This window comes from Eschrichtius robustus, chromosome 14 (assembly GCF_028021215.1).
Source record: "Eschrichtius robustus isolate mEscRob2 chromosome 14, mEscRob2.pri, whole genome shotgun sequence".
Lineage (NCBI taxonomy): Eukaryota > Metazoa > Chordata > Mammalia > Artiodactyla > Eschrichtiidae > Eschrichtius > Eschrichtius robustus.
Window position 1 is genome coordinate 58,046,302 of NC_090837.1, and position 25,122 is coordinate 58,071,423.

General features: G+C 36.1%; 1 protein-coding gene across 2 annotated transcripts in view; it reads left to right on the forward strand.

The window, feature by feature from the left end:
* The window catches only part of PIK3C3 (phosphatidylinositol 3-kinase catalytic subunit type 3), a 180,665-nt gene extending 156,047 nt beyond the window's left edge, over positions 1-24,618 (forward strand). Inside the window, exons 22-25 of one of the 2 annotated variants that reach the window (XM_068563200.1) lie at positions 6,629-6,797; positions 12,861-12,951; positions 17,297-17,422; positions 24,059-24,618. In XM_068563200.1, the coding sequence (XP_068419301.1) occupies positions 6,629-6,797; positions 12,861-12,951; positions 17,297-17,422; positions 24,059-24,073 (401 nt within the window). In that variant the 3' untranslated portion in view covers positions 24,074-24,618. Of the gene's footprint in view, positions 1-3,310; positions 3,684-6,628; positions 6,798-12,860; positions 12,952-17,296; positions 17,423-24,058 lie in introns of those variants that run through there. The other variant, XM_068563202.1, reaches the window with a different exon arrangement.
* Positions 24,619-25,122: the final 504 nt, after the last annotated feature.

The window sequence follows — 25,122 nt, forward strand, 5'->3', positions numbered from 1 at the left end:
CTGGCTATTGTAAATAGTGCTGCAATGAACATTGGGGTGCATATGTCTTTTTGAATTATGGTTTTCTCTGGGTATATGCCCAGTAGTGGGATTGCTGGATCATATGGTAATTCTATTTTTAGTTTTTTAAGGAACCTCCATACTGTTCTCCATAGTGGCTGTATCAATTTACATTCCCACCAACAATGCAAGAGGGTTCCCTTTTCTCCACACCCTCTCCAGAATTTGCTGTTTGTAGATTTTCTGATGATGCCCATTCTAACTGGTGTGAGATGATACCTCATTGTAGTTTTGATTTGCATTTCTCTAATAATTAGTGATGTTGAGTAGCTTTTCATATGCTTCTTGGCCATATGTATGTCTTCTTTGGAGAAAGGTCTATTTAGGTCTTCTGCCCATTTTTGGATTGGGTTGTTTGTTTTTCTAATATTGAGCTGCATGAGCTGTTTATATATTTTGGAGATTAATCCTTTGTCCGTTGATTCATGTGCAAATATTTTCTCCCATTCTGAGGGATGTCTTTTCGTCTTGTTTATGGTTTCCTTTGCTGTGCAAAAGCTTTGAAGTTTCATTAGGTCCCATTTGTTTAGTTTTGTTTTTATTTTCATCACTCTAGGAGGTGGATCAAAAAAGATCTTGCTGTGATTTATGTCAAAGAGTGTTCTTCCTATGTTTTCCTCTAAGAGTTTTATATGTCTGGCCTTACATTTAGGTCTCTAATCCATTTTGAGTTTATTTTTGTGTATGGTGTTAGGGAGTGTTCTAATTTCGTTCTTTTGTTTTTTTTAAATTTATTTATTTTATTTATTTATTTTTGGCTGTGTTGGGTCTTTGTTGCTGCGAGCAGGCTTTCTCTAGTTGCAGCGAGAAGGGGCTACTCTTCGTTTCGGTGCGTGCGCTTCTCATTGCAGTGGCTTCTCGTTGAGGAGCATGGGCTCTAGGTGCATGGGCTTCAGTAGTTGCGGCTCACAGGCTCTAGAGCGCAGGCTCAGTAGTTGTGGCACACCGGCTTAGTTGCTCCGCGGCATGTGGGATCTTCTCGGACCAGGGCTCGAACCCGTGTCCCCTGCATTGGCAGGCAGATTCTCAACCACTTCGCCACCAGGGAAGCCCCTCTAATTTCATTCTTTTACATGTAGATGTCCAGTTTTCCCAGCACCACTTATTGAAGAGGCTGTCTTTTCTCCATTATATATCCTTGCCTCCTTTGTCATAGATTAGTTGGCCATAGGTACGTGGGTTCATCTCTGGGCTTTCTATCTTGTTCCATTGATCTATCTTTCTGTTTTTGTACCAGTACCATATTGTCTTGATTACTGTAGCTTTGTACTATAGTCTGAAGTCAGGGAGTCGGATTCCTCCAGCTCCGATTTTTTCCCACAAGACTGCTTTGGCTATTTGGGGTCTTTTGTATCTCCATACAAATTTTAAGATGATTTGTTCTAGTTCTATAAAAAATGCCATTGGTAATTTGATAGGGATTGCACTGACTCTGTAGATTGCTTTGGGTAGTAGAGTCATTTTCACAATATTGATTCTTCCAATCCAAGAACATGGTATATCTCTCCATCTGTTGGTATCATCTTTAATTTCTTTCATCAGTGTCTTATAGTTATCTGCATACAGGTCTTTTGTCTCCCTAGGTAGGTTTATCCCTAGGTATTTTATTCTCTTTGTTGCAATGGTAAATGGGAGTGTTTCCATAATTTCTCTTCCAGATTTTTCATCATGACTGTATAGGAATGCAAGAGATTTCTGTTCATTAATCTTGTATCCTGCAACTTCACCAAATTCATTGATTAGCTGTAGTAGTTTCCTGGTGGCATTTTTAGGATTCTCTATGTATAGTATCATGTCATCTGCAAACAGTGACAGTTTTACTTCTTCTTTTCCAATTTGTATTCCTTTTATTTCTTTTTCTTCTCTGATTGCCGTGGCTAGGACTTCCAAAACTATGTTGAATAATAGTGGTGAGAGTGGACATCCTTGTCTGGTTCCTGATCTTAGAGGAAATGGTTTCACTTTTTCACCATTGAGAATGATGTTTGCTGTGGGTTTGTCGTATATGGCCTTTATTATGTTGAGGTAGGTTCCCTCTATGCCCACTTTCTGGAGAGTTTTTATGATAAATGGGTGTTGAATTTTGTCCAAAGCTTTTTCTGCATCTATTGAGATGATCATATGGTTTTTATTCTTCAATTTGTGGATATGGTATATCACATTGTTTGATTTGCATATATTGAAGAATCCTTGCATCCCTGGATAAATCCCACTTGATCATGGTGTATGATCCTTTTAATGTGTTGTTGGATTCTGTTTGCTAGTATTTTGTTGAGTATTTTTGCATCTATATTCATGAGTGATATTGGTCTGTAATTTTCTTTTTTATTAGTATCTTTGTCTGGTTTTGGTATCAGGGTGATGGTGGCCTCATAGAATGAGTTTGGGAGTGTTCCTTCCTCTGCAGTTTTTTGGAAGAGTTTGAGAAGGATGGGTATTAGCTCTTCTCTAAATGTTTGATAGAATTCACCTGTGAAGCCATCTGGTCCTGGACTTCTCTTTGTTGGAAGATTTTTAATCACAGTTTCAATTTCATTACTTCTGATTGGTCTCTTCATATTTTCTGTTTCTTCCTGGTTCAGTCTTGGAAGGTTATACCTTTCTAAGAATTTGTCCATTTCTTCCAGGTTGTCCATTTTATTGGCATAGAGTTGCTTGTAGTAGTCTCTTAGGATGCTTTGTATTTCTGCAGTGTCTGTTGTAACTTCTCCTTTTTCATTTCTAATTTTATTGATTTGAGTCCGCTCCCTCTTTTTCTTGATGAGTCTGGCTAATGGTTTATCAATTTTGTTTACCTTCTCAAAGAACCAGCTTTTAGTTTAATTGATCTTTGCTATTGTGTTCTTTGTTTCTATTTCATTTGTTTCTTCTGTGATCTTTATGATTTCTTTCCTTCTGCTAACTTTGGATTTTGTTTGTTCTTCTTTCTCTGGTTCCTTTAGGTGTAAGTTTAGATTGTTTATTTGAGATTTTTCTTGTTTCTTGAGGTAGGCTTGTATAGCTGTAAACTTCCCTCTTAGAACTGCTTTTGCTGCATCCCATAGGTCTTGGATCGTCATGTTTTCATTGTTATTTGTCTCCATGTATTTTTTGATTTCTTCAATGATATCTTGGTTATTTAGTAATGTATTGTTTAGCCTCCATGTGTTTGTTTTTTTTATGTTTTTTTCCCTGTAATTCATTTCTAATATTATAGTGTTGTGGTCAGAAAAGATTCTTGATATGATTTCAATTTCTTACATTTCCCAAGGCTTGATTTGTGACCCAAGATGTGATCTATCCTGGAGAATGTTCCGTGCACACTTGAGAAGAAAGTGTTACCTGCTGTTTTTGGATGGAATGTCCTATAAATATCAATTAAATGTATCTGGTGTATGGTGTCATTTAAAGCTTCTGTTTCCTTGTTTATTTTCGTTTTGGATAATCTGTCCATTGGTGTGAGTGAGGTGTTAAAGTCCCCCACTATTATTGTGCTACTGTCGATTTCCTCTTTTATAGCTGTTAGCAGTTGCCTTATGTATTGAGGTGCTCCTATGTTGGGTTCATATATATTTATAATTGTTATATCTTCTTCTTGGATTGATCCCTTGATCATTATGTAGTGTCCTTCCTTGTCTCTTGTAACATTCTTTATTTTAAAGTGTATTTTATCTGATATGAGTATTGCTATTCCAGCTTTCTTTTGATTTCCATTTGCATGGAATATCTTTTTCCATCCCCTCACTTTCAGTCTGTATGTGTCCCTAGGTCTGAAGTGGGTCTCTTGTAGACAGCATATAGATGGGTCTTGTTTTTGTATCCATTCAGCAAGCCTGTGTCTTTTGGTTGGAGCATTTAATCCATTCACTTTTAAGGTAATTATCGATATGTATGTTCCTATGACCATTTTCTAATTGTTTTGGGTTTGTTTTTGTAGGTCCTTTTCTTCTCTTGTGTTTCCCACTTAGAGAAGTTCCTTTAGCATTTGTTGTAGAGCTGGTTTAGTGGTGCTGAATTCTCTTGGCTTTTGCTTGTCTGTAAAGCTTTTGATTTCTCCATCGAATCTGAAGGAGATCCTTGCTGGTAGAGTAATCTTGGTTGTAGGTTCTTCCCTTTCATCACTTTAAGTATATCATGCCACTCCCTTCTGGCTTGTAGAGTTTCTGCTGAGAAATCAGCTGTTAACCTTATGGGAGTTCCATTGTATATTATTTGCCATTTTTCCCTTGCTGCTTTCAATAATTTTTCTTTGTCTTTAATTTTTGCCAATTTGATTACTATGTGTCTCGGTGTGTTTCTCCTTGGGTTTATCCTGCATGGGACTCTCTGCGCTTCCTGGACTTGGGTGGCTATTTCCCTTCTCATGTTAGGGAAGTTTTTGACTATAATCTCTTCAAATATTTTCTCTGGTCCTTTCTCTCTCTCTTCTCCTTCTAGGACCCTTATAATGTGAATGTTGTTGCGTTTAATGTTGTCCCAGAGGTCTCTTAGGCTGTTTTCATTTCTTTTCATTCTTTTTTCTTTATTCTGTTCCACAACAGTGAATTCCACCATTCTGTCTTCCAGGTCACTTATCCGTTCTTCTGCCTCAGTTATTCTGCTATTGATTCCTTCTAGTGTATTTTTCATTTCAGTTATTGTATTGTTCATCTCTGTTTGTTTGTTCTTTAATTCTCCTAGGTCTTTGTTAAACAATTGTTGCATTTTCTCGATCTTTGCCTCCATTCTTTTTCCGAGGTCCTGGATCATCTTCACTATCATTATTCTGAATTCTTTTTCTGGAAGGCTGCATATCTCCACTTCAGTTAGTTGGTTTTCTTGGGTTTTATCTTGTTCCTTCATCTGGTACATAGCTCTCTGCCTTTTCATCTTGTCTGTCTTACTGTGAATGTGGTTTTTGTTCCACCGGCTACAGGATTGTAGTTTTTCTTGCTTCTGCTGTCTGCCCTCTGGTGGATGAGGCTACCTAAGAGGCTTGTGCAAGTTTCCTGATGGGAGGGACTGGTGGTTGGTAGAGCTGACTGTTGCTCTGGTGGGCAGAGCTCAGTAAAACTTTAGTCCACTTGACTGTTGATGGGTGGGGCTGGGTTTCTTCCCTGTTGGTTGTTTGGCCTGAGGCAACCCAACACTGGAGCCTACCTGGGCTCTTTTGTGGGGCTAATGGCGGACTCCGGGAGGGCTCACACCAAGGAGTACCTCCCAGAACTTCTGCTGCCAGTGTCCTTGTCCCCACGGTGAGCCACAGCCACCTCCCACCTCTGCAGGAGACCCTCCAACACTAACAGGTAGGTCTGGTTCAGTCTCCCCAGGGTCACTGCTCCTTCCCCTGGGTCCTGATCCGCCCACTACTTTGTGTGTGCCCTCCAAGAGTGGGGTCTCTGTTTCCCCCAGTCCTGTCGACGTCCTGCAATCAAATCCCACTAGACTTCAAAGTCTGATTCTCTAGGAATTCCTCCTCCCGTTGCCGGACCCCGAGGTTGGGAAGCCTGACGTGGGGCTCAGAACCTTCACTCCAGTGGGTGGACTTCTGTGGTATTAGTGTTCTCCAGTCTGTGAGTCACCCACCCACCAGTTATGGGATTTGATTTTACTTTGATTGCACCCCTCCTACCATCTTACTGTGGCTTCTCCTTTGTCTTTGGATATGGGGTATCTTTTTTGGTGAGTTCCAGTGTCTTCCTGTCGATGAGTGTCCAGTAGCTAGTTTTGATTCTGGTGTTCTCGCAAGAGGGAGTCCATTTCTTCATTCAACTATGAGTGCTTAGTATGTGCTGGAAACTATTCTGAGGCTGGGGAAACAGCAATATACAAAATGCATAAGTCCTTGCCTTGGTGGTACTTAGATTGTAGAATCCAGGGGGTTACTTTTAGTGTTATAATGTATGCCTACTTTATACCTACTTGTAAATCAAAAGATGCTTTATGAATTCAATGGTGAATCATTCTCTAAAGTGAATGATCAGTCACATTCTTACATATGTGACCTATGAGTTTAGATGACTGCTCAAGGGTTTGTCTTCATGGGCACTATAGCTGTATTCAGCCCTTGACAGAGGTGAATACTGTGCTTGGTTTCCTAGTCTGCAGCTAATGAGTAACACAGATTAGTTGGAAATGATTCAAATGAAGCTAACAATATAATTTGAAATTTGGGGGATGCTTTTGAAGGTGGGGAGAATAGTGATAAGTTAAAGGAAGGATTTGTCTCAGGAATACTTAAAGAAATGATCTTCCTTTAGCATAAGAAATTTGCTACAGGATACTAATTTCTACTAATACCTTTAAAAGTTGTCCAGGCTTTAGCCATCTTTGGTTCTGGAGATCTAAAAGTAGGATTTAAATTTTAAAATATTACTGTGGGATGATTTTAAGTATAGTTTCATCAGAATGAATGCGAGCTGAAGGGAAATAAAATATGCTCTGAAGGCCACTCCCAAGCCTGGGGATATAGGATCAAACAATTTAATAGACTTCATCATGAACTAATATTCTTTATGAAGAGACACTGCTTTACCAATTGTATGACATCTATTTCCCAGTTCCTTAATATAAATTTCTGGAAACAAATGAGTTTCTTATCAACATCCAGGCAAACTCTTCCACATAGACTTTGGATATATTTTGGGTCGGGATCCAAAGCCTCTTCCTCCTCCAATGAAGCTGAATAAAGAAATGGTGGAAGGAATGGGGGGCACACAGAGTGAACAGTACCAAGAGTTCCGAAAACAGTGTTACACAGCTTTTCTCCACCTTCGAAGGTAAGTTGATATGCTTGACGTAGAGAATTTTGATAAATTCATTTCACAGAGCAAGAAAAATATTTGTTCAAATGTTTACATTCTTTAGCATCACTCTTTTTAGAATGACACAGGCAGCAGTATTTGTTAATGTACATTTGATGACTATTTTGATAAACAGTTTGATGTCAAAGGAAAAAGACAGTTTCTTGCTTTCTCACTAATTATTTGACTGCTAAATCCCACCAAGTGGGAAGCTGGCGTTACACAAGAATGAAGCATTTAGCTCACTTGGAGTGATTAGTCAAATAATTTTTAGTTTTTAGCACCTTTATCAGCCTTAGTTTGGAGCATTCTGAAACAATTGAAGAAAAAACGTTACATATGATTTTGTCTCTCTTCAGCACCTCATCAGTCATTCTGCTTAAAAAAAATGTTGATTTTTTTTCTCTATCCCTTTTTCTCTAAAGCCACTGTATCTCTGCTTCCTTCATCCACATTTACTTAGGTCTGGACATCATGTATCATCAGGAAAAAGATAAATTAAAAGTCATGTTTGTTAAATTCAGGACATGGCTCTAATGATTAGTCAAAAATGATGGATCATTTTATTCTAACTCCACTTTCAACTTAGTTATGCAAAATGAATATTCTTAGTCCACCAGAAAAATCCCAGCTCAGGAGACACCTGTATGCTCTTCCAGGTGAATATGTAACCAGTAGAAGTGAGTTGCCTATGCATGTGGGCCCTGTCTTTTCTGTCTTGGTAACCTCAGTTTATAGACAGTATATGTATGTTGAATAAGAACCTTCAGTATTTGTATGAACAGTTCTGCATCACATCTGGAGTGAGGCCATGTTCCCAGGTGATATTGATATTACTGGTCCCAGGTGAATGGCTGTCCTATATTAGTGAGGTTTCATCTTTGCAGTGGCTCAGTAGGCCTTCACTGTTAACTCAGTCTCGACCGCATGTCACAAACTTTAACGTACATTTTACAAACAGCTGCATTATTATCCTTTGAGTGGTAGAGTGGCTCAGTTTTACTCTCCAGAAATGCTAAAGGGATAATGAGATGATGGGTGCCTGGTGATGCAGAAGCACTTTCAGAGATGAAAGTTCCACTTTAATACCTAGGATTTTTAATTTAAAATAGTCAGAGCCTACAGAAAGCTAGATGAAACTATGGTGATCTCAGTGAGGAGGCAGACAAGATGATATGCAATTATAACTACAGAAATGTCCTAGGTACCCTATCTTTTTGAAAGCAGAAAGAAAACAATGTGTCTTATAAACTATCATTGATAATGGATTAGTAGCAATTTAGCAAAATGAGAAAATAGAGGCAGAGTATTAGTATAGAGCCAAAAGTTAACTTTCCTCACTACTAAGAAAAATCATAAAGAGATTAATCTACCTCACTTTATGTTAAGTCTTCATGAAAATTGTTTTATTTTCTTTTCAAAAATTTCACTGTTAAGATTAGCTAGACCCTAATATTTTGATAAACATTTATTTTTTAATGTTGTATTTTAGAATATGGTTCAGTTAGTAAAAATTTCTCTTAGGACATAAGAATTAACCAGATAGCCAAAAATTTGTTTGGAGTTAAGGATATTTGACACACTTATTATTAGAGTTTTTAGGTGTGACCAACTGTGTTCTTTTCATGGTTTTTGTTGATTGCTGATCAACAAGAAATCATTGAATAAACTGTGGACCACAAACAGAGCAGTCCCTTTTGAATTAAGTTATGAATGTTAGTTGTACAGATGCCAGAACACACTTTATGGTGTGATTTTCATATAACAAAATACATTGTTATACCAATAATAAATTGGAAAATTTATTTTTTGAATACTCTTATGGCAACTCTTTAGTAATGCTAAAACATTTTAAATATTAAGTGTTCAAGGAAAACATAACTTCTCTTAATCCATGTTTATGCCAAACACCACGATAGACACTGATGACACAAAGAGGGCCTAAACTTTTCAGTAAAAATATTGAAATTTGGAATGCATTTTGCTGTAACAAGCAGAGTTCTTACATTGTCTTAGAGGATGTTTGCCTAGTTACCAAACAGCAGTGAATCTATTGATCACACTACTTTTCATCGTTAATCTCATTGTTTTCCCTTCTAGAAGTAGTACACTTGTTAAATAAATATTTTTATAGGATTCTACTCTGATATTTGTTGCATGCAAAATGGATAGATTGTAGGGGAAACAGACATCTGAAATGCTGTTAAGAACCTCACTTGTTGTAGTTAATGCTTTTTATTCTTAGTATTGAAGGTTTTTACTGAAAAATTTAGACCATCTTTGTATAACCAGCGAGTAGCATGGTGGTTGGCATAAACATGGGTATGAGAAAGAGTACATTTTCCTTGAACTCTGTACTTAACCTACTCCTTTTTAAAAATCTAATTTATATCACATCCATCCTTACATCTTTGTCTAGACTTGGTTTTGCCCACTTTTCCCACTCTATGATTTTTTTAACCTTAACCTTATATTTTCTTTTGATAATGGCTTTAAAGATTTCTGGTAACCTTTCTGTTTTTCTGGATAGCATTTGAATGACTAATATATAATTTCTGTTTTGTGTAACTGGTTCTGTCTTAAATGGAAAATGCAGGTTAATGGCAACAGATGTAAAAGATTAATACAGTTAAGGTAGTGACAGATTATCCACAAAGTAATTGGATGTTTAAGCTTCTTATAGAATATTCCATTTTATATTTATTTACATTGTTTCCCTTTGCCATAATAATAGAAGCATGGGTGGTTATATGTATACCAGCAGATAATGGAGAAAACATTAATATTTGCCTTTTACAAAAGGAACACACATGCTTCCATAAAGGCAGACATTTTAACATAGATCCTGGCTGACCATTAGAATCACCTGGGGTTCTTTGTGGGCTAGGGGGGGACCAAAACAGTTCTGAGCCCCATCAGATTTAATTGGTCTGGGGTTTGGCCCAGGCATTGGTATTTTCAAAGAAGCTTCCCAAGTGAGTTTAATGGGCAGCCAGGTATGGGATATACTCTGAAATATCCCTTTCAAAACTGAACCTTGTATTCCTCTCCCTGTGTTACCCTGTGGTAGATTCCTGAGATTCCCTTATGGCAAGGTTGGGAGAAACCCTATATAGTCAACAAAACAGAGTATGAATAATTAAGGGTTCATTGAAAGAATATCATTTTTTCGTAACATAATGTGTAGCAGTTGGTTGTATCCTACTGACACCAGTCCTTACAAGCCTTCTCAGTGGACCCTTTTCTCTATTTCCATTTCCTACATACCACAGAGCTTAGAGAAGGGCCTGGTGCCCTTTATGCTTCCTAATGCCACTTTCGAACCATTTCTTTCCTTGCCTTCTTAAAGAAGGAAAGCGTAGACACACACCGTGAAATCAGATGAATTACCTACTGCTGACCATCAACTGCCTATTTCCCTGTCATTCTCATTCATTGAAAACTTTGTCTTCTTCTTCAGGCCTGCTGTTGTGACTTCAGCATCTGCATGAATGGTCCAGCCATGACCGGACCCCTCAGGGTCGTGTCCTCCTCATGTAAAGCCAACCTTGGCCACTCCCTCTCATCAATAGTAAATTTACCCCTCCAAAATCTTGATCCCCCACTTTTCACTTACTAGCCTCCTTTCTTCCTTCAGCCTTCTCCAGTAAGTCTTCCAGTCCTTCTCTGCTATTGAAACTAATTTTATCAAAATAAACAATTACCTATACCAAATCCAGTGGCCACTTTTGCTTCCTAGATGCTTTGGCACAGTTGACCACGTCTTTGTTCCTAAAAACATTTCTTTTATTTGGTGTAACCTACTCCTCTATTTTCTTTTTGCCTTACTGGTCACTCCTGCTTCTTTGCTGATACCTTCCCTCTTCTTCCTGACCTCTATATATTAAACTATCTAGAAGTTCCATATCACTATAAAGAGTTCTGGGTCTTTTTCCCCTAAACTCTCTCCTTAAGCATTTACATCTAGACTTGTGACTTTAAATAGGATCCAAATGCTGATGATTCCAAACTATTACCACCAGCCCTATTATCTCCTCTGAAATATGTCTAACTGCCTACTTGACATCTCTACTAAGAATGCAGTAAGGATCTCAAACTCAATATGTGTCTAAAATGGAACTCTTGATTTCCTGCCCCAAATCCTGTTCTTCTTTCATTCGTTTTTTTTTTTTTTTTTTAATTTTGATAAATAACCATAGTTCCCCATGTAGGCTAAATCCTTGGTGACATTCAGGTCCTCTGTTCTCCACTTCATTGAAGCCATCTTGAAGCAAGTGATATCCAGTCCGTCTCCAAAATATAGCCTGATAATGTCCATATTATTTCTTTTCCACCTGGACATCTGTAAAATAGTTTCCCTTCCTCCATTCTTATTCCCCACAAGATAACCAGTGTGGGCTTTTACAAAATGCATATCTGAGTATGTCACTCTACTCTTTAAACTCACTTAGTAGAGTTAGAATAAAATCATACCTCCCTAAGATGACTTTTCTCCCCACCCCGTCAATCTTTGACCCATTTTGCTGTTTTTTCTTTATTTTTAAAAATCTTTCGTCAGTTTATTGTGCGAGTCCCCACCCTCCTCCAGAATGTAGGCTTCATGAGTGTGTAGAGACCTTGTTTGTTCAGTTCACCACTATACCCATAGTGCCTAGAACAGTGTTTAGAGTGAGTACTCAATAAATATGTGTTGTATGTGAGTAGAAACGGAATAATCTGTGACATGCTTTTTATCAGTTCCCACAAGGAAATCAGTAACTTTTAAAACTATAAGTTCAAGCTGTTTAGCTATTATCGTACTTTTTTTAAAAGAGTATAATTGAGTTAGGGCCTAATTTGATTAGAAGATTATATCAAGGTAGAATTTTTTCATTATAGTGCCTGATTTTCATGGGTAATATAAAATTCAAAAATGATGAAATAGGTAATTTGAGGTTCACATGGATAGTCATTTTTGTCTACAAGTTCTATTATCATTACAGTTCAAGTATTAGTTTTTATGTACTTTTTTATATTATGGATAAGTAGATGGCTGGAATAAAGGTTCTGCATAACCTAAAGTCCTGACTTCCATCCCCTAGAGAAGACAATGCAAGGCACTTGTGTTGACACTTCTACCGAGACCAGCTAAAAACCTTCATTGCCTAAAACCAAAGCTTTCTTCACTTACATCCATCCCCAAAGTCAAACCTGGACCTCCTTTTATCACTACAGTGCTGCAGGGCCCCTCAGGGCATAACTGTCCAAGGGGAGAGTGTTCTGGAGCAGGAGGTGGGTTGTACCCAGTGTACACTTAATTATACCTTTCCCCACATGGCTGTACTTCTGGAAATGAGATTTGGAATAGTAACATTCTTTCTTCTTGTTTGGAGGAAGATGAAAAGTTTGATGATTGATGAGGATAAACCTTTAGTTCCTACAGGGGCCAGCATACTCCAAAGGTGAAATTATTTAGATATCTTGCACATTTTTAGTGTAGAAGAGTACGAGCTATTTTCTCCTCTGTTTAGGGTTGCTTATATCCAGACCAGTCACTATATTTTCGAAGATGGTGGGATTAGTGCCCCTAGAGGATATTTATGAATGATGAGTGAAATCACACTATTTCCCTTTGACTCATTTATCCATGACATACTGAGGTAGTCTTAAGGTAGCAGATTCTTGTCAGCATTGAGCAAAGACAGATCTTCATTGCTTAGTAATGCTAATTAATGGTATAAAGCAGATTCCCCTTAGATCCTTTCTATAAAGAATATACTTACTAAAGAGTGGAAGAACTGTCATTATTAGATGGTTACTCCAAAAATGTGTTCCCTAGTGGGGGACCTAGAAATGGCATTATATTAAGACCCTAGAATAAGATATGTTTTCAAGGCTTGCTTTTCATTGAGACAGCTGGTGAATAAGCTCACATTCTGTTTTCCATAGTAGTAATAGTAATCATTATAAAGCACTACTTCTAGGAGTGCTCTTAATATGAGAAAGAATGGCAAAATTCTAACACATTGCTATTTATTTTTCTTTCCCACTCTCCTTTAGGTATTCTAATCTTATTTTGAATTTGTTTTCCTTGATGGTGGATGCAAACATTCCAGATATTGCTCTTGAACCAGATAAGACTGTGAAAAAGGTAATTTTTATACATCCTCAGATATATCATAGTCTACTTTTCATATGTAAAAATATTAGGGTTTTAACAACCCATTTCCCCTTGTCCCAACCCCTAGACTCTTAAGTAACATGAATTAAGAAAGAGACCTTGTGTATATTTTTATTTCACATTCCAGAATATGACAGCCTCTCAAGTCCTCTGCAACAAGTTTTATCCCCTTGCCTGTTTGTACCCACAGTCACATGAACAGGTCACTACACCAAGAGAGGAAGCTTACTATCACAGCCCTTGCTCTTTGTCCTGAAAGTTTAGCTTCTCTTTAATATTTCTACTGGGATACCTGATTCCTGGTACTCCCAGACTAAGCCTGCTAAGAATCAGAAACAAAATATTGTAATAGTATGTAGAAGCAGAAGCAAACAGCCATTCTTTATCCTTCCCATTCATACCCTTGCTTACAGGGGTTTCTTACTGTGTCAGGAGAATAGAGACCTGCCTTAACTTAACCTGCAAAGAGAAGGATGAAGGAAAGCCATCACATAGATGAGCAGTTATTCAGAAGTATCTTACCCTGAGTTGCAGCAGGAGATGGGAGGAAGGGTAACAGAAGATTTTTATTCAAATTAATTTCTGACTCTCTGATTCATTGAGAGGGATGTATGTAGTATACTTTATTTATCCAAAGATAACATAAAATGATCTTAAATATCAGTGTGGTTATTAATACTGAACTTCTAAGTTAGTGTAGTTTTTTAACTTACAGAAGTATAAAATTACTAAAATTATAACAGTCTCATAGATCGAATTGCCCTGGTGGTTGAAATTAATAATTGGCACCAAAAGCCCTAAGTTCTGATGTAATTGACTCTGAGCATTATTAGAAAGATACCTCTGTGGTTTAAACATTGTCTTGGTCCGTTGGGGCTGCTATATATAACAAAATACAAGAGACTGTGTGGCTTGTAAATAACAGAAATTTATTTCTCATGCTTCTGGAGGCTAGAAGTACTAGATCAGGGTGCCAGAATGGTCAAGTTAAGGCCCTTTTTGGGTCGAAAACTTGTTGTATCTTCATAGGGTGGAAGGCACTAGGAAGCTCTGTGGGATCTCTTTTATAAGAGCACTAATCCCATTCATGAGGGTTCCACCCTCATGACCTAAACACCTCCCAAAAGGTCCACCTCCTAATACTATCACATTGGGCATTAGTATTTCAACATGGATTTGGGAGATACAAAAATATTTACATCATTGCAAACATGAATGAAGCTAATCTGTTTTACCTAATTTTATGAGTCTTTGGCAAGCCATGAGAGGGATTTTAATGTAAATATTTTATTGCTTAACCATTTAAGGAAATTATATTCTTATTAGGATTTCATTTATTATTATCCAGGAAGCACTGTTTCAGCACCCTCCACCCACTAACTAGGCAATGGACTACTTATCACACTAGGTTTTGGCCTGTGTTATTTTTTGTCAATTTAAGCTCATCCATCAAGAAACATAATTGGTTGATGAAAGTTTTCTTAGCTAAAGTTGATGACTGCACCAGATTTCAAATGTTGTTGCTTTTTTTTTTTTTTTTTGCATTGCTGTTTTCAGGATCTGTTTTTGCTGTTTATTTTAAACCCATTTATCTCTGTCATATGTTCACTCTTGCCTGACTTCACTTGTGTTCAGAAGTCATTTATGAAAGTTCTAACAGTATTTGTCAAACAGAGTCTCCCAGTTTCTTCTGCCAGTTAAGTTATATAGTTCTTGTCCTTATTAGATCTTTTGTTTCAACTTTTGCTTCTCTTTTAGAGAATCATGATTTTACTGTTTAATTTTTTACCAGCTGTCTTTATGGCATCATCTTTTAACACATGAAGCAATTCATTTTATGGGCAAGAAAAGCATGTGCCTTAGTCATTTTTCTTTACACTATTTATTCCCTAGCTGTTTATTCTAGTTTCAATTAAGTGAACCTTGAACAAAAAGTATTTTACCGTATTTTTCCCCAAAAAGGTATGCCATAAAGATTTATTTGCTTTCTACTGTTTTATCAGGAATGTGAAGTAACCAGTTGCAACATAAACTTGACTTTAAAGTCATAATAATATTGGAAAGTGATGTTGCAATAGACTAAAATTTATGTTTCGTATTGGTTGGCTTTTTTAAGAAGTAGAAATAGGTTTTTATACTTTGTGAAATATCATTTGCTGGCATTACTTTGAAGTCTTACTACCTAGAAATTTTTTTGCATTGACCTCATGAATGAAAGCCAGCTAAAGAAACAGACTAGCACATTTGAGGCTGAAGTCTTCAGAGAAGTACAGATTATTCAAATTATTTAATCATAACAAAGTTCAACAATATTTTCCTTTTTTCTTAACATATTTTAGTACATATATATTAATTTCTTTTTGTTTTTTTTTAAACTGTCTACTCGCTTTATGGTGCTTCACAGATAATTGCGTTTCTTACAAATTTTGAAGGTTATAGCAACTCTGTGTTGAGCAAGTCTGTTGGTGCCATTTTTCCAACATTTGCTCACTTTGTGTCTCTGCGTCACATTTTGGAAATTCTCACAATATTTTAAACAAAGGGTATCTTATCTACCTTTGAAAGACAGTGCAGAGGCTGAGATTTACAAGTTTGTATCCTTTTGCTTAAAGGCACTCTCCAGATTGTTTTGAGTGCAGCCTTACTAATGAGGTGTGGAAGGAGAGGGTTTGGAGCTGGTAGGGATAGCCAAGAAGTCAGGGGAGAAATTCTGGAAAGGTGAAAGTCACAGAGGTGACTTAGGGGACAATAACAAGTAGCCTAACATAAGTCAGTATATATGAAAACAAATCAACCATTTATATGCTGTTAACCTTCTTTGTTATAAAAGAGAATGTCTTCATACTTGGCAAATAACATTTTCTTTATATGCTAAATACATATCTTCTGTTTGTAATTTAAGTACTTATGTTAAGTATGCAAGTTTTGATAAATTGGGTTAAAGTTTTATTTTGATTCTCCTGCCCTACAGTTTTTTGACGTTCTTAAAAAATAGTTCCAAAATTGTCAGACATGACCTCTCTAAGTAGAAATCAAGGAATATAATGGATTAAACTCTTTAACTGGGATCCAGAAATGGGAGAGAGAGTTGATTGAAGGTATACTTTTAGATCTTCCTCCGCCAAATTGTCCTTCACTTATTATATTAACCTCTCTTTTACCTCCTCTATCCTGAGGCTGCAGGGCTGTCAGATCAGCTGGTATACTTCCAGTGCAGTGAAGGGAAAAGAGCACTGAGCAGGGCCATGGGTTGTCGTACTGTCTGCCCTTTCTTCTTCCTGGTTTTATAGTAGTTAAACTCTATACTTAAAAGGAAATATTAAATGTGGACCACTTTTTATCCACTTGGAAATCCCATTTTCTCCTAGCCTGCCTTTTCAGAAATATATATGGGTCATTTATAAGAGGAGAAAGGAGTTAGTACAATGGTTAGTGCAGTAGCGTGCAGTTGTCCGGAAGTGCAAGCCACTTATCATCAGTTAAAGGTCCCTGGATTGGCTTCATAAATTCTGTGTCTCGGTTTCTGCATCTTATAGATGGAGATATTATCTACCTCAGAGCCATCTGAGAGTTGAGTGAGATACTGCATGTAAAGTACTTTGCACAGTGTTTAGCACAAAGTAGTCATTCAGTAACATTGGCTTTTGTGTTTTAGGGAACTATTCTGATATATATCTCTACTAAGTTTTCTAGTACTTATTGCTATTGAGAATCAACTCAATAGGCCAGTTGAAGTAGTTCTTTGCAGAAGTACAGGGAACTCCTATAGGAAAGGGGACATTTTAGAAGATCTAGTTTAGTTTATTTTGCCAGCAGTTGACATAGTTCCTGTTCTTGTATAGGCAGAGAAGGTGAGGGAGAATAGTAATATAAGCTTGCTTACCTTGCTATATCCATTTCATAAAGTGAAGGAGATTGTTAATAATTATTATGTCACAATTTAAATCTTATAATTCTAGCTTTGAAATGCAAATACTAAAGCACACCTTTGAGTTAAAAGAACAATTTTTGTCTGTTTTTAAATTTGCAGGGTCTAACAGAATTATATTTTCTATTCACTTTGATAATTTTTTTCTGCAGAAATATTCACAACCAACAAAGATAAGGTGATATAAAGAGCATATAGCAAAAAGTAAAGTTCCACATTCAAGAGAATAGTATTCAGAACTCCTTACCCTGCTTACTCCTTATCCTTATTAATCATTTCTTTGGCATAGAAATAGTTCATTGTAATAATATCTATATCTGTTTGTTCTTGTCTTTTCGAAATGTGTGTTTTTCTTTATTCAAAAGCTAATAGACTGTGACCTTGTAGGTTCAGGATAAATTTCGTCTAGACCTGTCTGATGAAGAGGCAGTGCACTACATGCAGAGTCTGATTGATGAAAGTGTCCATGCTCTGTTTGCCGCGGTGGTAGAGCAGATTCACAAGTTCGCCCAGGTAAGTTCTCTGAGGGCAGCGTGTTCATCTCAGCTTCTCCGTGTACTACCCTAGAATCCTCACAGAACCATACCTTTCCCTGCCAATGACATCTTTTCTTTTTTTTTTTTGTCAAGCCTTCTTGACATCTCACCAACCTTCTGATGTGAACGTGTTTGATGCACTAGTAACATGCACTAAAACATCCCACTGAAATGTTCTTAGTAACTAAATTGTGGAGTGTCAGCATAGGTTTATCTGTCCTTTGTAGTCAGTGGTGACTATAAACCCTTCTTGAGAATAATCTTGGGTCTAGCAGAGGCCTTGACAAGTGAGACTTGGACACTTGTTGGGTTTTGGTAAACGGTGAAGTGCTAGGAAAGGAGGTTAGAAACTGAGAAAAGCAATGCGTAGCACATACAGGTCTATCTGTAGACTTTTGGTTAGCAGACTCTTTCCTATAAATGTTTGAGGGAAGACTTTTTGATGATAAACCTCAGATTTAAAAACTGTTTTAGTTTTGAACTTCATAATGAGGTTGATGCTGGAAGTGATCAGCAAACAGAAAAACTAGGCCGCTTTCCTCTGCCACATCCTCTCACGCCTCTCCTTGTAACTCCTTCCTGACTTTACACATTCAGTTAATAATAATTTTACAAATAACCCGAGCCCAAAGCTTGTCTGTTTTAACTTCTCCCTCACTCAGTATACAGAATGTCACCAAGCCTTGTGAGTTTCTTTAAGCATTTTTTTAATCATCGTTTTCTGTCATTTTCCCATTATGGACATTTTAACCCAGTTGTTTTTCACTTTATGATACCTTGGGTAACTAAAATCCTTCATAACTGTTCTCTCTGTTTTAGTATTTTTTTTCTCTCAGCATTCTTTATTCTGCTAAATATTTCAATTAGGTATATCTTCACAAAATACTGTTTTACACTGGGTTTTTTTTTTTTTTTTTTTTTTTTTTAATTTAAATGTGAAAAGTGTTTCCCTAGTGCCTAAAAGTGACATCCCATCTCTAGGAACTCAAGGCCTTCCAGACTGTTGTGTTCTAAACTTCTTTCTAAGCTATTCCCCTAATACTCTCTTTCTCTCAATATTTTTATTCTCTTCCATTTCTCTGGCTACTTTGCTGTTCTATTTCTTCAGCCCAGAATATCCGTCTTCTTAATAATGAATCACCTTTACAGGTGATTACTCCTGCTTGCTAAAATCCAATCTGTCCTTCCAAGATCTATTCTTAATGCCACTCTGATTCATCTTCCTCTGAATATTAATTTGTACTTTTATTATGAGTTGCACTTATATTTTGTTTTCTGTTATAGATATTTGGATACTTACCTTATAACTCCTAAAATGCAAACTTCTTAAAGGATGGGATGTGTATCAGTGACCCAGAAACACAGTGCCTTTAAACACTTAAGAAATATCTAATGAGCATAAGGGATTTTTCTTCCTCTAAATGTTAGCTGATACTCTTTCTTTCTCTGAACAAAACATGTTTCTTCTCTCTGAACACCAATCTGAGTCATATTTTATTATAAGTGCCAACTCAAGGTTTGCTTCACATGTCATTAATCATAATCACTTCTCGAGAGAGTAAACTGTGACTCAGATGGTAAGTAAGTGACTTGTCAGAGCCACTGAGCTAGCTAATGGCAGATTTGGATCAGCATATAGCACAGCAGACTATTTTAGAGCTGTAAGGGAAAAAGGCCCAGAGAGATATAATGACTTAGCCAACTTCATGTTTCTAACAAGGGACAGAATCAAGGCTTGAACCCAGATCTTTTGACCCCCCATATCCAACCAATGATAATCTAGATTACTTTGTAGCTTACCGAACTCGGGTCTTTTTTATCAGAATCCCATATTCTTTTTTATTTTCTACTGAGGTATAGTTGATTTACAATGTTATATAAGTTTCAGGTGTACAACATAGTGATTAACAAGACTCCCATATTCTTTATCCCAAGAAGTTAACCTGAAATACTCATGCTTTTAGGTTTCTTTAAATATGTCATCTTTGCTCATACTATTGTACAACTAAAACAATATCAACATAAGAGTAACATAAGAATATTAAATTTAATTGGAACTCGCTTAGGTATTGAAGGGTACCAGAGATACTAAATGAGGTCTTAATTTCACGTAAGTCTTTTCAAATTATAAAATTATCGATGCATACTTGTTTCTTAACTAATCTCTGAGGAAGTTTATTTTCCCTTTGAAATTCACATTCCTAAATATACATTTTCTAAATATTGATACTAATAAATCACATGCACACTCAAATCTTGATGATCAACATCTGTTTTTTGTCACTCATAGCATTTATTATAAGGATGCATTTAGCTAATTGAGTTATGCTAATTTTAGTGAATTCCTGTTAATCACTATGGATTATAGAACCCAGTTTTTTAAAAATGGAGGTAGACAGATACATGTTAACAAAAGTTCTTTCTACATAAAAGAAGTATTCTTAAAAATGACTAAAAAATTGCCAGATACAACTATTATGTTGAAATGCTGAAAAGGCTTATTTTATTCCATCATGCCATTTGCTAGGAAGGGTAGAGATTAAACATTGCAATATTTGTTGCCTAGCAACACCCACCTATTAGTGGTAGAAATTTTCCACTGAAAAACACTTTTATTTGGGTCATTGTCTTTGAAATTGCATCATCAGAACTCTTCTTCCCAGCAGAAAGGTGGAGGTCACTTAGTTTGGATCACTTCCTGCTCTAAAACTATGCCTTTCAATGGAAATCTCTCGCATTGCAGCCCATTTCTTTCCAGTTTCTGCTTTTTCCTGTCTGTCTTCACTGATTGATGGTAGAAGTCTGGAGAAAGGGGATGTGATTTTCATTAATCTTAATACATATTAAATCTAATTAAATGAATCTTTATAGATTAGGGTTAGAAATATATTTTTTTGCACACTAAATGTTAAAAAGTAAGAACAGATTGCATTCAGAAATTTTACCTAAGTCCCAGCTCAGGATACTAAGAACAAAGATCACTGCCATCCATCTGGCAAGGACCCTTCCTTAGCCCCTGTATGTTCAAGGAGGAAGAGCACAGGTCCGGGTGGAGGGTCACATGAATGTGCAGTCCCATCTGTGCACCTTTAACTTAAGAGAAGCCAGCTATAGACACACACTCTTACACTTGAGGGGGTTAAAAAAAAATAACAGTGAAAGGAGGAAAACTGTGTGTTCCTTACGCCTGACATTTCCCATGTGTCTAGTAAATGTGTCAGGGACTCCCTCCGAAGTGTTTTCAGATCCCACGTTCCTCCCATAACATAACTTCTTACAATGCTGAATGTCATTCCAATATTGAGGGTTCTCATTATTTTTGTACAACATGGCCTCTCAGTACAAGCCATCTGCCCCATCTGTTGTTCAAACAAAGAAATAGGTTTTTTGCATCAGTGCTGAGGGGAAAGCTTCCTATTTTGGACTCTTTGAGAAATGACTCTGGTATGTTGCCTTCTGAAGGGCTTTTCTTGAGTAATTTTGTTTATTTATATTCCGTTTTACCTTTATGTACTGATCTTAGTTCTTAAACCCAGCGTAGGATGTTTCCACTGTAACTGTTCTACTCTCATCTACTTTAAGAAGGCATGGATGCAAAAGATGCCCTAAGGAGAAGAGACTAGAGCATCATTTCTGATTTTACATTATATGGACCTTATTTTACCATTAGGAATAAAGAACAGCAATGTAAAATATTTCATTGATCAAAACATAAAGTATTGAATTCTGTGACCAAATAGAAATTCTTCCGTTCTAAAACAAAGTGTTTTTTAATTTAGTAAATATTTTTCTAAACAGTCAGATGATTCCCATACACGTGGCTTAAATAAATAACACCAGTATATCATACAAACTATTTTGTATCATTTTGTGTCCCACATCTAGCCCTAATATATTTGAGTTATCCTATAAGGAATAAGAAGAACAACAACAAAGAAACCATAATAGTAGCAATAATAACAGCCTATTGAACATTTAAATGTGCCAGGAATTATGTAAACTTTTTTCTCTTCAATACTTCCTTTAATCCTCACACCTGTGGAGTAAGTGTATCACTAGGCTTGTTTACAGATGAGAAAGCTGAGGCTTAGATAGGTTAAATAACTTGCCCAAGGTCTCAAGGTTAATAGGTGAAAAAGTCCAGATTCAAACTCAAACCCTGGATTGTAGAAATAGATAGTAGTTTCTAAATAATGTTTTTCTCAGTTTACATCTATGTCTTAATTTATTAGATATGAATAGATTATGTGGTGAGTGGTGAGTTTTAAAAATAGACTTGTAAATTTAAAAAATGATCTTTTAATTTTCTCTCTGTAATCTTTCATCTGAGCATCAAAAGAAAAAAAAAAAAAAAAAAAAACCAGCCATGCAGACAGCCAGTAGTGTATGACATAAAAAGGAGTTATTGGGAACAGTTAATCCCTGATAAATATGATATATATGGGATATCACTTATCTTGTACGTTGGCCAAAACCCAGTCTTGAATTTTATCAACTCACATGTGCTCTCTTGTTGCACTGCAGTCAGTACTGCTGCATAACTACATTAAAACCTATGATGTTATATACTGTAATACAGGCACTTGCTATATTACAAATGTTTTAAGGTTTTAAGATTAGTTATCATAATAGCAGCACTCAGCAGAATGCTCCATAACTTTCAGCTAAAATTCCCTACAGTTTATTTTTCATCAGTACAAATTTAATTTCCTTATCTTTTCTAAGGAAAGTTTTCAGACACTTGAATGCACTCCATGTTAAGATTTGCCTGTTTGGTTCATTATCAGCTTTAGTAAGTTTATTTGTAATACTAACTATTGTTTTCCCTCCCCTCTGTTACATCGAACTTTTATGTAAATTCTTCAAATGTGAAGGGAGTGGAATATTTTGGAACTGGCTCTACTACATAGTGTTACTAATATTTTCCCCCATAGGTACAGACACTTTGAAATACTTATGAAATCTGTTAGAGACCATCTGTTTAGTAGCAGCATTTTTCTCGCTTACAAACATACGTATACACAGGTGTGGATACATAGGTGTGGTTTTTCATTGTTTCCAGGGTATTTAGACTTCCTAGCATGTCAGTGAGGAACTTTCACAGTTTGCCTTTAATCTGCATTTTCAACTTTCATCTTCTACCAGCCTTCTAAAAGAACCTTCTTTGTAGTCCTGATGAGCTACCCTGTGACACTTCCTATACCCAATATCTACTTCCCCAAGTAGTACACCTTTTTCTTTGCCTGGAATGAGTTCCCCACCCATTTGTCTAACTTTCAGGTGCGTGCAAGGGATGGGTTGGGGGTAAGGGTAAATAACTGTTTCTTTATATAAGCATTTTGTCTTAAAGTAACTTGGGGTCTCCCACAGAAGCTGAACTGTTCCTGGTACATAGTAGGCACCAAATAAATGTATGTGATTTTATGTAAGTGCCAAGGACCATTTGAGACGTTTATTTTCTCTGATACTACCTTTAAGAAAATACTTAAATAGCTTCTTAAATTATAAATTACATTCCTTTTATTAGCATTAAAAATAAATCTTACCATATTCTTTCTAGAATTGCCACTTTAAATTATATAGATTAAAGTCAGTCAGCATGTTTCATATTTGTACGCATATACACTCATGTGCACATACATACACAAACCCATTTGTCAGCACAGTTCTTTTTCCTTCCCGTTTTCTTTCAGCGTAATAATGAGGTGAAGTTCATAGAAACAAAGTTTTGTGACACATAAAAAGCATTCTTAATTCCTCCAAGATAAGCCAGCATATATTTGACTGAATCAGAGGGCACATGAGGTGTGGATGACTCACCCAAACAAAATGCCCAGAGTTGTTCTTACTGAGAGAGTGGGTGATTGTACATGTTAAAGACAACAACCTTTAACTGTTGCACATTACTTTGAGATAATTGTGAGGGTGCCTAGCACAAAATAGGTGCTAAAAATGTTGATATCTTTTATTTTAACTTGATATTTTAATATTGAGCACTATTAATGTATTGGCCCCAAAACAACTCTTGACTGGGCCTTTCTTATTCTTTCAGGACTGCTTCCTTTGATTTTTTTTTTCCAGACCATTTCTGTACTCTGTATTGTGCATTGGCTGCACTCTGTGGAATAAATTATACGTTTTCACAGTCTCTAAAAATGTCACACCAAGAACTAAGCCCACTACTCAAAATAGTAATCATCTATCACTGCAGAATTCAGTGGAATTTTTGCCTTCCTAGTGCTAGATTTGTCTGTCATGTAATAATGAGATCATCTTGCGCTTACAGTTAGCAAACATTCCCTCCCCCAAATATTTGCTCATATAAACTGATTCTTAAGCTAAGTCTTAGGAATCCTGTACATTGTAGTTAATTGAAATCGTCTTCATGGCATGTAGTAAAGTAATAATTTCACCTTTTTTTTTAAATAGAAGACTTTTTTTAAAAAAATTAAGGACTAGAATTACCTGCGGGTGTTTTGGTTTTTTTTTTTTTTTTCTATTAAAGAATTATATGTCTCTTTCTAAGCAGTTTTTAGAACTATAAACTTGTTTCTCTTTCTTTGTGAACAGTGAAGCTAATTGTTTTCTGTTTCTTTTTTTTTAATTTTTGTAGTACTGGAGAAAGTGAAGTTGGTTTGGCCCATCAAGATGCTTGTCTCTGTAAGAAAACTACTTTAGAAACAACATGTGTATAATGAAGACTTCAGGCTAACGAGAAAGGAAGAAAATATTTAGTCTTCAAGATACCATATATCCTAAATGTTACAGGCATCCTAAATGCCTGAATTCTGTTTCCTTGGTTGTTGTTGCTTAAATATGGTCCCGAAGGGTTTGTTCTGAAATATTGTATATATTTATTTTCAAATGTACACATTGTTAATAAGCTAAGAAGTAAGAATTTTGTTCCAGAACCACGTACATATTATGAGAGCTCTGAAGGAATTTCATGTTGAAATAGTAAAACATTTTAGTCTTCAAGTTTGAAAGTCCATTTTTTTCTTCATCTCTTCACATCAGATGAGCAGTTATATGAATCTGGATTGTCTTAGTTTTGGTTGTTTGTTTGTCTCTCCCTCCCTTGTTCCCTTTCTCTCTTCTTCCTTCTCCTCTCCCCCTACATTTTTTATTTTTTAATTTTTTGGCCTAATCGATAACACTTAAAGTTTTACACGTTATGACCTATTCATTTATACGTTGAGAATTGTATGTATTTCAAATAAGATAGTAATTTTTTCTTACAAATACTGTTTTTTTAATTTTTTGTGGTTCATATTTCTCTTAGGCTTTAAGTACATAAAGCAGGTTATAAAAATGTAGCTATCTGAATAATTGACCAAAAGATAATATGGCAGCAGCTTTTCATATTGAGCCTAAAATATTTTTATGTGTAAGCATAAATTGTCTTTCTACAATAAATTTTTTTGTAATGAAAACTTAGTTTTCAAGAGCTTTTAAAAATAGCTCCCCTAGACCTGTTAATGTAATATATCCTTTCTGATTAAAGCAAAATAATTTTTGGTCTTGTAAGACTAGAAGTCCTACTAATCCATCTAGCTTTTTTGCCTCATGGAACTTTAGGGAAAAAGAACAAACACAAACTAGAAGAGCAACACAGTAATAATCTTCGCAAATTAATGTGTTGCAAAGTCATGTGATTTTGTTTTGGAAGATAAATAA